We start from the raw sequence: 18,194 nt of genomic DNA on the forward strand, positions 1-18,194 counted from the left end.
AGCCATCCATGTTTTCTGAAATTCCTAAAAATCAGATGGATGTTTTATGGATTAGTATGACTTGACAAGAGCAGAAAAGCTTGTTTGGCCAGTGGCCACAAAGGTCTGATCCAGATGATATTTTGTGAATCCCATAATCAAATGGAAGTTGATTTTCAGAACTTTTGAGATTAATCTCACTCTATTTTTGTGCCACCTGTCTTGATTGAGCTAGAAGAGAAGTCAATTGCTAAACCCGAGCAAGTGTGTGGTTTTCTGGTGTTTGGTGATTGGTTGTATTGCTATGGAGACTGGTCCGGAAATAAAGAAAGCATTCAGTAGTCATTCTGATAATGTTAGTAGATGTAGTGTGATAGAATTTGAGGACTGGATACCAAATATCAAATTACTTCAATGAACTTGAGTGTGCACAATTTGTTGATGGAAAAGGTAAAATGAGATACTTGACAAGCCAAGAAGGGAAGCCTGATGCAACCCCATTAATTGCATGGGTTCACTCTCTAATGCCTTGAAGATAGTGGGATGTCTCATGTCATGCCTCCACATTTAAAATATCGGTATAAACTTTACCAGGTCTTCTTTTCACTGTGAGAGCAAGAAATATAATATTCAAATTCAAAACTCATAGTTGCCTTTTCTGTGACCTTGATGATATCAATAGTCTGATTGTTGGTCAGCCACATTCCTCTAGGTAGGTAAGAGTTCAGAGTGTCCAATCAGTTTGATATTCAGATTACCCCTCAGTGCGATATACCAAGTACTTCTCCCTCTTGTGAGGCACATTGTTGTTTGTACTCTCTCATCTGTACAAAGCATCCTTCTGTCCATGCACATGAGCATGCATGCGAACTGTTACATGTATAAATAGTTAAATACACACAAATGTGAATGGCTTGCTAGTTGATTTAGTAAGATTCCATAGGTGACCTACAAAATTTCTACAGCAAATTAGTTCGGAGACAGAAGAAAAACAGTCCTTAAGAGTGTGGGACTGAATGGGGATGAGCTTGTTGTGGATGCATTCGTGGGAAGAATTACCGCCGCCAGAAGCAGCAGTGAGGGGGGCCCACACAGCAGCTTATCTTGCCACGTCAGCTCTCCTTGCCAGCTCGCCAATAGTTTACTTATTCCAGTTCTGTTCTTACTTATCTAGTTCTTACTTATCTATTAGAGATAGGAACTGAGTTCTGTTAGAAGTCTGTTAGAAGTAGGAGTTTGATTTAAAGTTGGATTGTCCTAGCTTAGTTGAATGGAGTAAGGAGTCTCCTCTTGTAATCTCCTATTTAAGGAGCTGTGATTTGGGAATAAAGTATTCAGTTTTTCAGTCAAGAGAAGAGTGAGGAGAGTTCGGGTGGTCTCTTGGACAAATCACCCATTCGGTTTTCCACAATAGGGTCTGCATGCAAGGGAAGGCGCAAGGGGAAGCAAGAGGTTCTCCTCGTGGACCGACCCGTGACGAGATCCTACACCCGGGCCCATAACATTCTGTTATCAGAGCCTACCGTCATGGGGGAACAGGAGCCGCTGTCTTCCAGGGTCCACGAACTGGGACATAGGCTAGCAGAAACCAGCATGGAGGTTCGTGAAGTCAAGGAAGATGTCCGGGAGCTGCGACGCCTGCTGGAAGCATTCCTCTCCAACAAAGAAAGGAGTTCTGAGGGAACCGCCACCACAAACAGTCGCCGTCCGGACTGGGTAGAGGCGTCCAGCAAATAACAGATCGCTGCCCCGACAGTCGCAGTTATTCCCAAGTATAGCCGGCTGGAATTCCCATCTTACAACGACATCGGAGACCCGTTAGGATGGCTGTATCGCTGCAAACAGTTCTTCTGTAATCAGCGCACTGATGACACAGATAAGGTTAGTCTGGCCGCCTTCCACCTATCAGAAGAGGCGCAGCTCTAGTTCTACCGACTGGAGAAAGAAGAACCCGGGCTCAGTTGGGGGCGGTTTAAATCATATTGTCTCCTCAGGTTTGGACCACCGTTGACAAGCAACCCGCTGGGCGAGTTAATCAACCTCAAACAAACTGGAACCGTGGCAGAATACCAACGCCAGTTCCAAACCCTTCTCGCTAGAGCAACCTCGGTTCGCGCAGATCAGCAAGTCTATATGTTCACCACGGGGCTAGCAGAACCCCTAAGAGTGGACGTGGAGATGCAACACCCTCCCAACCTGGTCACAGCCATGAACCTAGCATGCGCCTTCGAACGCAAACTACAACTCAGCCACGGAACCTTCAGTATGGGGCGGCCTCCGTTAGCATGGGCATCTCCGGAACCACTCGGAGTGGCTCCATATTCAGCAGCCAGCCAAGAACAGAAGCCACAGACAAACACCAATTCCAAATCAGCATCCAATGTGGGGAGCAGCGTTGTTACACCCCCTATTAAGCACTTGTCCAGGGCTGAGATGGCAGAACGCAGGGCGAGGGGGCAATGCTTTAATTGCGATGAATTCTACTCAGTAGGGCACAAGTGCAAGAGACTTTTCTACCTCCTGGTGAAACAAGAGGAAGATGAGGATGAACCCCCTTCATTGGCACCCGATCCAGGAGGGCAAAGTCATTCCACCTATCTGGGATTCCTTTGACGGTGTTTCCCGAAATGCATCCCGAATTCGAGCTTGAGGACAAGCTCGTAGTCCAAGAGGGGAGTAATGTTGTGGATGCATTCGTGGGAAGAATTATCGCCGCCAGCAGCAGCAGTGAAGGGGGCCCACACAACAACTTATCTTGCCACGTCAGCTCTCCTTGCCAGCTCGCCAATAGTTTACTTATTCCAGTTCTGTTCTTACTTAACTAGTTCTTACTTATCCATTAGAGATAGGAATTGAGTTCTGTTAGAAGTCTGTTAGAAATAGGAGTTTGATTTAAAGCTGGATTGTCCTAGCTTAGTCGAATGGAGTAAGGAGTCTCCTCTTGCAATCTCCTACTTAAGGAGCTGTGATTTGGGAATAAAGTATTCGGTTTTCCAGTCAAGAGAAGAGTGAGGAGAGTTTGGGTGGTCTCTTGGACAAATCACCCATTCGGTTTTCCACAAATAGGGTCTGCACGCAAGGGAAGGCGCAAGGGGAAGCAAGAGGTTCTCTCCGTGGACCGACCCGTGACGAGATCCTACGCACGGGCCCATAAACGAATCCCATCCTTGGATCTAGCAACTTCTATGCCAAGGAAGTATCTCAATTCCCCAGGTCTTTAATCTCAAACTCTGTGTGGAGGAAAGATTTGAGAGCATGAATTCCTGAAACATCATTACTAGTCACAACAATATCATCTACATACACAATGAGGTATACTGCCAGAGGTCCACTCCTTTTCACAAAAAGAGTATGATCAGATTGTGTCTGAACATAGCCAAAGTTAATAAGTGCTGTTCTAAATCTCTCAAACCATGCCCTAGGGGAATGTTTGAGGCCATAAAGGGGCCTTGGAGGAAGTCTGCATAACTTCCCTTGCATATCTCTTCCATACACCCTTGGAGGAAGAGACATATAAACCTTCTCATGTAATTCACCATTCAGAAATGCATTCTTTACATCCAATTGATAAAGGGGCCAGTCAAAGTGAGCAGCTAGAGATAGAAGAACCCTAAAAGATGTCATCTTAGCAACAGGTGCAAAGGTCTCCAGATAATCAATCCCATACGTCTGTGTATAGCCTTTTGCAACTGGCCTGGCCTTATACCTCTCAATGGTCTCATCGACCCGATATTTAATAGTAAAGACCCATTTACAACCAACTGGATCCTTCCCTTCAGGCAAATCAACCACTTCCCAAGTGTCATTCTTGTGTAGGGCATCAATTTCTGATCTCATTGCATCCCTCCATTCTTGAATATTAAGAGCTTCTGACACAGACCTGGGAATAGGGTTAGAGGCAACTGAAGAGAGATGGGAAAAATATGAAGGGAATATCAAGCTCAGGGAAAGATGGCTCCAAAGGGGTTGAAACAGTACCTGTTGTCTCATCTGTGACTGGAAGTGCATGATGCTCATGTGTTGTAAGGGAAACAACCTGCTCATTCCTGGATCTTTGCCTTTGATACACCTTGGGATTGAGGATAGGACGAGGTGGTAAAGAGGGAAGAACACTGGGATAGGGAGAATGGAATGACTGACCCTCCCTTGATTCATTTGAAGGAGATGCAAACTCATCAAAAGACTCAACTGGGACAGGGAGAGGAAGAGCAAACACTTGTGACAAAACCCTCCCCCTGTGGACAATGTCCTTCTAGAGAGGAACCATAAAAGGGAGAAAACTCATCAAAGGTGACATCCATTGAGACATATCGAGTGCTAGTCTTTGGATCAAAACAAAAGTAACCCTTTTGTGTGGGGGATTAACCAAGGAAGATACACTTGTGGGCTTTTGGTTCAAATTTATGTCTTTGGACACTTGGAACATGTACATAACAGGTGCAACCAAAGACACGAAGAGGAATAGGAAAAAGGTCATTGTTCGGATGAAGAAGATTGAAGGGAGACTTAAACCCTAAAACCCTAGATGGCATATGGTTTATGAGGTAGGTAGCAGTGAGGACAGCATCACCCCAAAATCTTGTAGGAACATGTGAGGCAAACAAAATACTTCTTGCAACTTCAACAATATGCCTATTTTTTCTTTCAGCAACTCCGTTCTGTTCTGGGGTCCTAACACAAGAACTTTGATGAATGACCCCCATGTCAGAGAGATAGCAGGATAAGCTCTTCTCAAAATATTCTTTTGCATTGTCAGATCTGAAAATTTTAATCATGGTATCAAACTGGGTTAGAACAAATTCATGGAATTGTCTTAAAGTCTTGGAACTTCATCACGGGATTTCATCAGGAATATCCAAGTAAACCGAGAAAAGTCATCAATCAACAAGATAAAATATTTGTAGCCCCCCATAGAGGGTAAGTGGTAAGGCCCCCACACATCAGAGTTCACAATATTAAAAGGAAAAAAAATCTTTTATTACTCAAAGGATAATTGTTTCTACAATGCTTTGATAATTCACAAGATTCACAATGAAGACTAGACACACTAATTCTCTTGAACAGTTCAGGGAATAGATGGCTTAAAGCAGAAAAAGACAGATGACCCAAACGACGATGACACAACATAATTCGATTAGTAGACTCTGAAGAAACAGACCCAAAAGGAACATTCCCAGGCTGATCAGGGCATTGTCCCGGAGTATCAAGCAAGTATATTCCATTCGCCTCATGGCCACTCCCAATCACCTTCTGAGACTCCAGATCCTGAAAAACATAGTAGGAAGGAAAGAAGGTTACACAACAATTTAATGACTTGGTTAAACTACTTATAGATAACAATTTTGTATTTAGTCTAGGTACATGAAGGGCAGAAGATAGGAGCAAGGAATTTGTAGCCTTGACGGTTCCCTTGCCAGAAATAGAGGCAAGAGAACCATATTTATCACATCCAGGAAGCAAATCATATGAAACGAACAAAGTAGAAAGGTTGGTCATATGATCAGAAGCACCTGAGTTGATAATCCAAGGGATCTTAAGATTACCTAAAGTGGTTGCATGATTAGTGTAGAGAACATTGATGTGGACCCCACTGCAGTGGTCCCCACTGTGTTCGTAGGACAACAGTATTTGTTTCAGTTATAGTAGTGCCAGTTTGCTAATTCAGCTGTTATTTATTTCAGTTTTATTTACTTTCTTTATTATGTAAGTACCAAGGGCAGATGTGTCCTTTCATCATGTACTAAACATAAACCTATAAATATTAAGAGAGTGGCAGCGGCAGATCTGTTAGAATCTGTCCCTCCTTTCAGCAACTTGTGTTCTCTTGCTTCTCTTCTATTCTCTCCTTTTCTCTCATCTTCTCTTCTATTTTACAAACCTAAAACCTTTTAGGATTCAAGACTGATTACAGTCTTGATCTTCTACATGGTATCAGAGCCTATCTAGGGCTTCTCATGTGTATCTAGTCCAGCCGACCACATGAGAACTAGCTAGGGTTGGAAGTCTTGAAGAAGTTTTTCGGCGGCTGAATCTTGGAGATTACCAGGAGAGGTTCGCAGCAGTTGAAGACTTGCCGCAGCCTGCAGAGAGTTGGTAATCAGGAAGAGGCAGCGAAGGTTAGGGTTCAGGTAACCCTAGAAGACAGTACACCGAAGGCAGGTAATCGGTAAGTAAGTTTGTTTCTTTACTGATTTTTAGAGATTGCAATCAGCTGAGATAGGTTGGACCTATCTAGAAAGAGGGGCCGAACTGTGTTCAAGTTTGCTCTAGGGTTTGGCTTGCCGAACTGTGATTAAGTTTGTGTCTAGGGTTTGATTGTTGGGTAGAACCCTCCTCTTCAAAGGGGATTAGTTTTTAGGGTTTCACAGTGCCCTACGACAAGTCCCACTGGTGCGGACTGCTTGGAGAGTGCAGCTGAGCACTTCAGTGATTTCAGATCACTAATTTTCCTCAAACCTACAGTTGCAACCCTATTTTTGCTCTCACAGTAGTGGGCCCCACAGTAGTGATTTCAGAGAACAGCATCTCAGATTGATAGGCGATTGATTTCAGATCAGTTTTGTGTTGGTATTCCTGATCGGATCAGACCAGTTTCAGATCACATCGTTTTTGTGTTGGTATTTCTGATCTGTTTGAAAAGTAACTGTCTTTTCAGATCAGATCAGTTTTGGATCAGCTTTCAGCTTTCAGATCAATTCTTTTCTTGTAAGTCATTTACTTTTCTAAGAAAAGGTAGGTTAAAGTGATCTTGCGGCAAGCCCTAGTGCTGGACTGAACCTTGTGATCTACCTAGAGCTGTCCTCAAGTTTATTGTTGGCATTGATCAGATTCTAGGGTTTCATATTAACCCTACTACAAGTCTATCTATATAGTACTGATTAGATTATGCAACTGAATTGATCACTTTAAGGACTGATTAAAACCCTAATTCTGCAAAGGCAAATCAGACCTCCTTCTAAGCTGTTTTTCAGAGTTTTTTTGGGGTTTTCGAACTCTCTTAAAGGGGTTAGAGCTCTACGGACAGCCACTGTTGTGTTTGTTTGTTGGTTTCATATTAGAGTTATCCCAGTTGTGCACATACACTGTGAATACAAATCAGGCCTATACTGTTTTTGGTTGTGATTGGTAGTCCAAGTGCTGTTTTAAGACTTGACCGATATGGAATTTAAAAATCAGGCAGAAGGCAGCTTTGGGAGCATCAGTTATGGTAGTGTTTCTGAGATGGGTTGTCAGCTTACAACCGTAAATTCAGGTACTCTAGCTTCAGCCTACCATGCCTTAGCTCCAGGTACTACTGAACCTTGTTGGGTAATAGATTCAGGTGCATCCGACCACATGACTAGCTTGCCTTCATTGTTTACCTCTTACCATTTGTCATCTGGTAGGGATAGAGTATCTATTGCTGATGGCTCCCTGGTTCCTATTTCTGGGAAGGGGGACATTAAGTTATCAGATACGATCTCCTTGTCTTCTGTCTTACATGTTCTTAAGCTTGATACTAACCTCCTTTCAGTCAGTAGTATTACCAAACACATGAACTGCTCAGTAACTTTCTTCCCTGACCGGTGTGTTTTTCAGGACCTGGAGACGAAAAAGGTGATTGGGACTCTGGCCGTGAGACGAATGGGATCTATCTGCTCGGGGAGAGTTCTCGTCGGGAAGAGTCAGTGGGTAAGAGGCCACTTGTTTCCCAGAGTGTGAGTTCGGTTATGCTTTGGCATAACCGATTGGGTCATTTGTCTTTTCGATCCTTAAAGAGTTTGTTTCCTACTTTGTTTGAGTCTGTTGAGTTGTCCCAGTTGCAATGTGAAAGCTGTGAGTTTGCTAAACATTGTAGAAACTCTTATTCATTGAGTAATAAAAGGAGTAATCGTCCTTTTGATCTCGTGCATACGGATGTTTGGGGGCCATATCACATTCTTTCTATGGGTGGATACAAATATTTTTTGTTATTTGTTGATGACCATACCCGGTTTTCTTGGGTTTATCTTATGCGTTCACGAGATGAGGTTCCCGCCCTGACCCAAAACTTTCACCAAATGATCCTAACCCAGTTTAATGCAAAGGAGTACTTTGCTAAGTCATTGGCATCTTACCTTCTTACTCATGGGGTTATCCATCAGAGCTCTTGCCCTCATACACCTCAGCAGAATGGGGTTGTAGAAAGGAAGAACAGGCACATCTTGGAGGTGGGTAGAAGTCTTATGTTTACCTCCAGTGTCCCTATTCGCTTCTGGGGTGATGCTATCCTCATGGCGGTCTATCTTATTAATCGGATTCCTTCCCGGGTTCTTGATTTGCGATCTCCTTTTTCCATTCTATACCCACATGAGGAGTTGTTTTCTATTCCCCTTAAGACATCCGGTTGTACCTTCTTTGTTCAGCTTCTCGGACCCCATCACTCCAAGTTTGAACCCAAGGCCTCCAAATGCATTTTCCTTGGTTATGCACGAACTCAAAAGGGGTATTGCTGCTATGATCCAGTCTCAGGGAGGAAGTTCGTCTCCATGGATGTCACTTTCTTTGAGGAGACACCCTATTATCCTCGGGTTTCTCCTCAGGGGGAGAGCAATGAGAGTAGGGGTTTAAGTCCTTGTCTTCATGGGGAGAGCAGTGAGAGTAGGGGTTTAGGTCCATGTCTTCAGGGGGAGAGCAGTGAGAGTGGGGTAGTTCCTTTACCTATTCCATTGGGTGATGGGAGCTGCAATGGTGAGGGTGGCCAGAGGGATCGGGAGTTGAGGGGGAGCTGCAATGGTGAGGGTGGCCAGAGGGATCGGGAGTTGAGGGGAAGCTGCAATGGTGAGGGTAGTCAGAGGGATCAGGAGTTGAGGGTCTATCACAGGCGGTGCAGGCAGGTTGATCCCGATCATTAGCAGTCCAGGCCAGCTCCAATCTCATCTACGGCTCCAGGTCCAGGCATTACAGCCCCAGGACCCACAAAGACTTCTTCTATTGTTGCCATTTCACCTCCTACAGATGACCTTGATCTTCCAATTGCAGTCCGTAAAGGGAAATGACATTGTACCACATCTACAGCCCACTGTATTTCCCATTTTTTATCCTATGAGCGCCTATCACCTACCTACAGGTCCTACCTTAGTTCCATTTCCAATGTCCCTATTCCAAGAACAGTGCAAGAGGTTCTATCAGTCTCAGAGTGGAGAAGTGCAATGCAATTTGAAATGGATGCCCTGTTGAAAAATAATACCTGGGAGCTAGTTGACTTACCCAAAGGAAAGAAATCAGTTGGATGCAGATGGGTATTTATTGTAAAGCACAATGCAGATGGTTCCATTGAGAGGTACAAAGCTCGGCTAGTTGCAAAAGGGTTCACTCAGACTTATGGTATAGATTACTTGGAGACGTTTGCCCCGGTAGCCAAGATGACCACCATTCGGGTTTTATTATCTCTTGCAGCAAGCCACTCTTGGTCTTTGTACCAAATGGATGTTAAAAATGCCTTCCTGAATGGGGACTTGCAGGAAGAGGTTTACATGCAGTTGCCTCCTGGATACTATGATACAGAGACAGGTAAGAAGGTCTGCCGACTCAATAAGGCATTGTATGGTTTGAAGCAGTCACCTAGAGCTTGGTTCGACAGATTCAGACTAGCTCTTGGGAAGTTCGGTTATGTACATGCCCAGTCAAATCATACACTGTTCATCAAGAGGGTGGAGTCTTCACTGACACTACTTGCAGTATATGTTGATGATATTGTGGTGACAGGAAATGACAGCCATGAGATTGAGTCCCTCAAACAGCTTCTTCATCAAGAGTTTGAGGTGAAAGATCTGGGTCCACTACGGTATTTTTTGGGTATTGAGGTTGCTAGATCTAAACAGGGGATTTTTGTTTCACAGAGGAATTATGTTTTAGATCTGTTGGCTGAAACTGGAAAGCTGGGTGTCAAACCTGCTGATACACCCATTGAACAGAACCACAGGATTAGTGCAGAGAGTGGAGAGCTGCTTGAAGACAAAGTCATGTTCTAGAGGTTAGTGGGAAAGCTCCTATATCTGTGCCTCACTTAGCCAGATATCAGTTATGCAGTTAGTGTTGTCAGTCAGTACATGCATTCTCCTAGAACCACGCACCTTCTAGCAGCAGAAAGAATACTACCATACTTGAAGAGATGCCCAGGTAGAGGTATACTGTTCAAGAACAATAACCACATGAAGGTGGAGGTCTATACGGATGCCGATTGGGCTGGGAGTTTTGATGACAGACGGTCTACCTCAGGATATTGTGCCCTTGTGGGAGGAAACCTTGTCTCCTGGAGAAGTAAGAAGCAGAGTGTTGTCTCCCGGTCGAGTGCTGAAGCAGAATACAGGTCCATGGCCAACGGAGTGGCTGAAATCCTATGGCTAAGATCTCTACTTGAGGAGTTGGGTATTGAGTATGAGAAGCCTCTGATGCTATATTGTGATAATCAAGCAGCCATTAATATAGCACACAATCCAATGCAGCATGACAGAACCAAACATATCGAAGTTGATCGACATTTTGTGTGAGAAAGAGTTATATCACAAGAAGTGTGTCTTCCGTACATCACATCCAATATGCAGCTCGCGGATATCCTCACCAAGGCTGTACCAAGGAAGAAGTTAGAGACAGACCTATCCAAGTTGGGCATGATAGACATCTACTCCCAACTTGAGGGGGAGTGTAGAGAACACTGATGCGGGCCCCACTGCAGTGGTCCCCATTGTGTTCGTAGGACAACAGTATTTGTTTCAGTTATAGTAGTGTCAGTTTGAGTCAGTTTGCTAATTCAGCTGTTATTTATTTCAGTTTATTTACTTTCTTTATTATGTAAGTACCAAGGGCAGATGTGTCCTTTCATCATGTACTAAACATAAACCTATAAATATTAAGAGAGTGGCGGCGGCAGATCTGTTAGAATCTGTCCCTCCTTTCAGCAACTTGTGTTCTCTTGCTTCTCTTCTATTCTCTCCTTTTCTCTCATCTTCTTTTCTGTTTTACAAACCTAAAACCTTTTAGGATTCAAGACTGATTACAGTCTTGATATTCTACAATTAGCAAAAGCCCTTATACCTGAATGAGCAAATGTAGAAGGAGTTGAATTTCCTGAAGGGTTGGAAGAAGAAGTTACACCCTCGAGATGACTGATCATCTTCCCAAACTTTTCATACTCTGCTTTCATGGTTGCCAACTGTGCACAAGTAGACTCAATTTCAGTATCTGGACCCACAACCACATTTGCACTCCCTGTCCTTCTACTATCATGTTTTTTTTTGAAACCGAATAGGAACAAGACCGGGATGTAATTTCCAACACTTGTCTTTGGTGTGCTTTGGCTTCTTGCAGTATTCACATACAACCCCTTTCTTTCCAAAGCCACTGGGAGCCCCCACAACTCCTTTGGGTTTAACCCCCATATTCACAAAGTGATCACTAATACCAACCCCTTGAACCTAGACCATCCTTATGCTTTCTTCACTGCTCACCAAAGCATATGCTTGTGACAATGAGACACTTTCCTTGGATAAAATATTCTGTTTTGTGATGTCATATTCTGGGTTTAGTCCGGTTAAAAACTCAGACACCCTATTTCTTTCAACTAGTTTCCTATAGGTCTCTGCATCATTGGTGGTGTCCCAAGTTACAGCTTCTATTAGATCAATTTCTTGCCACAGAGACTTCAGGGTTGAGAAGTATACAGCAAGGGATTTCTCCCCCTGCCTTAAATTTTTCACATCACTTCTCAATTTATAGGCTTTGGCCACATTTAGTTTCTGAGAATAGGTTTCTGCAACACTGTCCCAGATTTCTTTTGCTGAATTCATCCATAGATAGTGTTGGCTAATCAGTGGCTGCATTGAGTTCACAAGCCACCCAATAATAGTGTAATTCTCTTGCATCCACTTCTCATAGGATGGATCATCCTCTGGGGGAGCCTTCTTGCTCCCGGAGATAAACCCCCACTTTCCTCTACTACATATATAAATCTTTATCGATTGTGACTATGCCAGATAGTTGGTTCCATCAAGCTTAACTATGGTCACAGTCAATAAAGAATCAACTGGAGTTCCCTGAACTTGTCCAAATTCAGCAACATTCTTACTCTCAATCTCTGAGGAGTCCATCATGTAAACACTTCAAATAGGGTTTCAGTCAACTTCTAGTAGTGTACTGAATGAGGATGAGCTAGGACTGAGTTAAATCAGCCTCAAACACAGCAATACACAAGGCCAAACCACACCCGGAAGCTGTGAGAACCAAGTCTGGCAGCAGCACCTTGTTGTCTACACGAGACACTAAATGGCTTGGTTCAGCCTTCAAGAAGAAATCAACAGACCTCCAAGCACTGTGCACCCAATTGAAGTACCTTTTCTAATCAGGGATTCTAGGTACTCACCAACAAGTGCTCTAAAAAGAGAAAAAAACAGTCTGTAGTGATTAAGGGGCCTTTTTACGAACATTGTGTGGGCATCAGAGAAGACCCCACTGTCAACAAGTGAGAAACACCTCAGGAGCAGTCCGTACAGGTCCAAAAAACAACCAAACAGAAGCAAGAACTCACACCGGTTTCGGTAGCTTAACAGTCCAAAAAAAGGGAGAAAACCAACCCAGAAATCCTTGGGTTAAACCAGATTAACCACAGCCGAACAGCTGTACAGTTTCAAGGGAACTTCGAACACTTCAACAGTCCCCAAAACAGAAATATAACTCAAGAATAACTGAGTGCAACTTACAATCTCATCAATCTCTGATTTGAGCTCCAAATCAGGAACCAAACAGTCCTTTTCTCTGATTCTTCCTGGTCACCGAACCTCTCTCCAAGAGATTAGAGTCTTGGGCACCCTCCAATGACCTCCAAGAATCAGGCGAACAAGCTGAAGCTTCCAGCCCTAGAACACCCTCATGCGAGCTGGACTACACCCACATGAGAGCCAAGCCAAGTCCAAACCTGCTCTGATACCAAGAAGAAAAACAGTCCTTGAGTGTGTGGGACTGTTTAGAATAGATGTAGAAATCAAAAGGAATAAAAAACTGCAGAGAAGGTTGCTTCTATTGAGTAGAAGATGAAGAGGGAGATGACAACAAAGAGGGTTAGAGTATGAGAGGTTCGAACTTCTCTCTCCCTCTAACACCCTAATACTATTTCATGAAGTTAGTTTTGAATAATTACAAGGGGGGCCCTTGGTTGGGCAAGAAATTACAAGAACATAACATAGAAGAGGATGAGCCCAGAATAAGGCCCGTTACAGAAAGGAACATAAACAGTAAGAAAGAATAACAGCCTATGGGCCATTCGGCCCATCTTCTCTACAGAGAGCAAAAGATGTCATGCTCCTCTTTTGTGTCCTTTAACAACAGAGTAATTCCAGCTAAAAGACCTTGTCCTTGTCATGTGTTCACCATAAATCATACTTTACAGGCAGCAGTTGAATTAAAGAATACAACTAAACTCTGAACAACTAATATTAATAGGACTAAATTCCTGTACATGGTGGAGTATGGTGCTAAGGTGGACCTGGGAAATGAAGAAATGGCTGATCCAGAGGGTCCTCTATCTAATAGGCATTCCAGATATCCACAAAATTTCTCAACATAGCAAAGGTAGAGTCAAATAGGGAACCCCCCCATCGACCCTATTACAAGAAATTTCTTCCTAAATGTGTGTATATAGATCTCTTTACTGTTATGTCATTATATTTACTTGTCTTCTTTACACTATGCAGAAGGAAAGGGAGGTTCTTGCACTACTGTCTAGATTAGATCTGCAGCATGTCCATTTTACAGATTCTCCTCCAGGCATGTTTCTTTTTCTCTTTATTAGTTATAAATTCTTTTGGCTAAAGATAAAGTAGTTGTGCAATTTGTTTTGCATTATCCTCTGGATGGCTCTTGTTTTCAGGTAATCTCATACTACCCAACCAATCACAAGGTGATGATGAATTATTGTTTTCTTCACTGACAATGTTTCAGGTTATGCAAAACAATCAGTTCACCTTGTGGCTGGTGAAGGACTAGAGGCTTATCTTCCTCTTTCTGATATGGTAGATATCTCTGCTGAAGTCCAGCGCCTTTCTAAGCGACTTTCAAAGATGCAAGTGGAGTATAATTCACTCATTGCTCGCCTCAGTTCTCCTAGTGTACATATTTACCCATCCTCATCACCTATTTACATTCATGCTCCTTTGTGCAGCTGCATAAGTATTAGTTACCTTTACATGTATGATGATTATGGCTGCCAATGGATCAGGTCTGTCCTGACGGACCCAAACTGATTGGGCCAGTTCTGGTTCCAGGATCTGTTCTGATGGCTCAGTTCCAATTCCTGCTCTATTGTCCCAATTATTCTCAGTTCACAACTGGTTCTACCCAGACCCAACCTGAGACCCTATAAGGTCTGGTTTGTTCCAGCTCCTTAATATTTCTTGTCGGGTTGGTTCCTGGTTCTACCCTGTCCAAACCAAGACCCACCCGTTGCAGCCCTATGATTGATAAAATACATACAAAATATTATTGTGACTTGATAATCTGACATGCGATGGAATTAAAAAGAGGAAAAAGTGGTGGTGAAAGAGCAGAAATTAGAGAGAAGTTGAAAAAAAGGAGATTGTGAGAGATGACACTTAAATAAGAGAAAAAGACTTGTGATCCCTTGATTAGTATTAAAATAACAATGCCAAAAAGACCCCTACTCACATGTCATAGACATAACTTTACTCTTCTCTCTTGAACATTCCCTTCAAGATGGATAGTGTATATCATATAGCCCCAACTTCAGGCCAATTAAAGGCTTTTGTGAACAAATCAGAAAGTTGATTTCCAAACTTAACATAAGGTGTAGAAATGTCCTTACTCAATAGCCTTTCCTAAATAAGAAGTAATCAATTATGATATACTTTGCCCTTTAATGAAATACTAGATTCAAGGCAAAGTGGATAGCAATATAATTGTCGTTATATATATCCATGGTCAATGTTAGAGCATCCTCAATTATTATAAGGTCTTCATCCATGTCAACTCAAATGTGGTATGAGCCATAGCACAACCTTTCTACTACACTGTGCTTGTTACTCTTCTAGGTAACTAATGCTTTGTTTGGTGAAAACTGTACTACAAAAAATCATTATTTGTAGAACAAGTTTTGAGCCAAAAATGATTCTTTTTGAAGCTAAATTTTTTAAAAGAACTATTTTGTAGAATGAGTTTTGAACATGGAAAAAGAATGTCAGTTCCAACAATTTTCATAAATCCAACTTGAAAGTAATTCATAGAATCACAAGATTAATCAAAAATAGTTCTCTAAATCCATTCCAAACACAGTCCAAATTACACCCTAGAAAAATATAATATCTGTGGTAGATCACCTATTTGAAGGTGAGCCAACCGAATCAGCATCAGTAAACCCTAAAATATTTAGATTCCCATGATCATTATACAAGAATCCACAACCTACTGACCCTTTCAGATACTTTAATATGAGGTAAACTGCTTCCAAAGAGATGTCAAGTTGAGTAATAGTAAGGTACTAAGGTAGTTTGTTTCCAACTAAATGCCTATAATATCTACTGAGTCATCAATAATTTCTCCTTGTTCTACAACTAACTTCTCCTTGTATCTATAGGTATAAAATAGGGCTGGCAATTTTTGGCCCAACCCATGTGAACCATACCATCCCATTTATAATTTGCCCAAACTCACCCATTTACTCAGTGGGTTGAAATGTGTTGAATCACCCATTAGGTAGATTTAAATTGGTTGGGTTGGGTTTGGTTGTGGGAACCCATTGGATTGGCTACAAGAATGAGATTACAAGTCTCTCTCCCTCTACACTCTCTCCCTGATCATATTCTCTCCCCACTCAACCCTTTCTTTGAACTGCTCTCTCTCCCAATGCAGTTCTCTATTGTTTCTATTCCCTCTGAATTCTCAATTCTGTAATTGAGTCTTAACTTCCATTTTCACGTTAATTCTCCTTGTCCTTCCATTGGAATTCAAATAATGCATTAACCCATAAATAACTACTGTAATTAATTCCAAGATTTAATTAACTCTAGCCATAACACCCACTAATTCAAGCCATTTAGCTCCACTTAAATTCAGCATGTAAAAATTATACACATGTCAAGTAATTTGAACCTAGAATACCTACATGAAAGACAACTAGTCTTACTATTATATATGATGTCATGATAAGTTATTAAGAGTAAGATAAGTGAGGAACATACTTTCATTGTGACAGTCTAACATCCATAGATGATTGGCACACTTCAATCTAACCAATCATCCATAGATGATCGGCACACTTCTCAATAATGTGTTTATCATCATTTCTGATGATAATGTAACTTGTTTTTCATTGTGACAGTCTAACATCCATAATGTAACTTGATAATAGCTGAAGTTGCTGAACTGAAAGACTTGTTTCTCTGCCTTTTAGTTGTTAAATTAAATAATAAAATTCCCAAGGGTGTGGTGATCTACCCAACTTCAGTTTCAGCCATTAAGGAGCCTACACTCCTCCTAAGCAACAAATCTAGGGGGTTGTTCCATGTAAATCTCTTGTGAGTTACCATGAAGAAAGGGATTTTTCACATCTAGCTAATAGTCATACACATTGAAGCCAACTTAGCAACTAGAGAAAAGGTCTCGACATAATCTATGCCATTTATACGTAAAAATGAATTTATGCACATGCATTTATATAATCAAGGAACACCTTCTCCTCCTTGACATTCTTATCTGCCTATATATTAGAACAAAGTTTAGAGGTGTCCTGCTCCCTTCTTCTACCATATTTTCTACTGCACTTCTGCCTTGCCATCAACCTTCAACTTAATAAATTATTCTTCTCCGGTATCTTGTTATTTGTTTGCACATGCCAAACCTGTGAGTCTCCATAAAAAAAAAAAAAAGAAAAAAGAAATTATGGTGAAACTTATTTAGAAAGAAGTCTACCAATCAGATTGTTATCGAAGTTTTGCTTACATATCTTCTATGTGAACGAATCTGAGTCCTTTCATGTTTATACAACCTTCCAAATAATACAAAGATTCACTATCTGTCAGTAATGAATCCTCTTGCTAAAGTCATACAGCATGCATGTATGCAAGTTCTTGTATTACAAGTTTTAGTGTATTCATAAGTACTGTACCTCATGATATGTGCATATTGTACTTCTGCTTGTAGTTTGTAGAGAAGGCTCCTGAGGATATTGTTCGTGGGGTTAGAGAGAAGGCAGTTGAAGTAGAGGAGAAGTTAAATCTAACCAAGAACCGTCTAGCATTCCTTGAATCAACAGTTTTGGTTTCAGAATAGGTTTCACCAAGGCTTTTACTGGGTTTGCCTCCAATTCGCCCCAAAGAATCCTTTGTTTCCTCTTCATGTGAGTAATTGCAGATCAAATCAGCAAAGTCCCTGAGATTTTGAATATGCCAGCAACCATTGAGCATGTTATCAAGTTGTAATTAATGAAATTTAATGTCATAGTGCCATGTTGGCATTCTCATACCCCATTTTACCATGTCGAGTTAGTATTTGGTGCCAATCAGGTACTTCTATCACAGAGAAACTCTTTGGCCTGTCTCACATGGTTTACCGTTCAAGAAGGAGCCTCAAGCAATAAAAGAAGAGTTGAAATTTTGGTAAAAGATATTTTATGGGATTGCAGTTAGTCCTTTGTATTTGTTCGAATTTTGAACAAAGTCATGGCATCATCTAAGGTACACTTACCTAAATTTTGAGGGCTTAGCGAGTTTTGGGTATTGTTATGTCAGTTATTTTCTAATGTATAACTTTATTTGTAGACTCCCCTTGTAAATACACAATTTCTTTTTAAGCAAGAAAAAGCCACAATTAAGTGGTTCTTATTAACTTTTTCCTTAAGCTAAAAAGGTTGTATTTTCAATGTTTAGGACATTTTAAATGGCTTGCAATTTCAGAATTTTAAGTGCATAATTTTAAACAGAAGGAATTTTTCAGAAACTGTTCATTCTTCACAACTTTAAGTGTTCTCATATTCATTAAAAACCATGTTTGAATTAGGGTTTTGATGGGAATGGGCATGGAAATTGGAGTCAATACTCAATGGCATGGTTTTTAAAAACGAACCGGTCAGGGGTCTGGTTACCGGTTCAAACAGTCTGACCATTCAACCCGAATGGTCGGCCTGTTTTGACAAAAAAATAAAAAAAAACTTAAAAATTTGGAAAATGGTAAAAAATGTTTGAATTGTTAAC

At 41.6% G+C, this 18,194-nt stretch overlaps 1 protein-coding gene across 10 annotated transcripts in view; it reads left to right on the forward strand.

Moving 5' to 3' along the window:
- EMB2247 (protein EMBRYO DEFECTIVE 2247) overlaps positions 1-17,829 on the forward strand; it is a 91,818-nt gene extending 73,989 nt beyond the window's left edge. For 8 of the 10 annotated variants that reach the window (XM_088953290.1, XM_088953289.1, XM_088953294.1 and 5 more), the window contains 3 exons: positions 13,686-13,758; positions 13,933-14,099; positions 17,146-17,829. In XM_088953290.1, coding sequence (XP_088809416.1) covers positions 13,686-13,758; positions 13,933-14,099; positions 17,146-17,274 — 369 coding nt within the window. In that variant the 3' untranslated portion in view covers positions 17,275-17,829. The remainder of the gene's footprint in view (positions 1-13,685; positions 13,759-13,932; positions 14,100-17,145) is intronic. The other 2 variants (XM_088953291.1, XM_088953292.1) reach the window with 1 other exon arrangement.
- Positions 17,830-18,194: the final 365 nt, after the last annotated feature.

Source organism: Nelumbo lutea, chromosome 7 (genome assembly GCF_056320005.1).
Source record: "Nelumbo lutea isolate HS-2025 chromosome 7, American lotus-T2T, whole genome shotgun sequence".
Classification (NCBI taxonomy): domain Eukaryota; kingdom Viridiplantae; phylum Streptophyta; class Magnoliopsida; order Proteales; family Nelumbonaceae; genus Nelumbo; species Nelumbo lutea.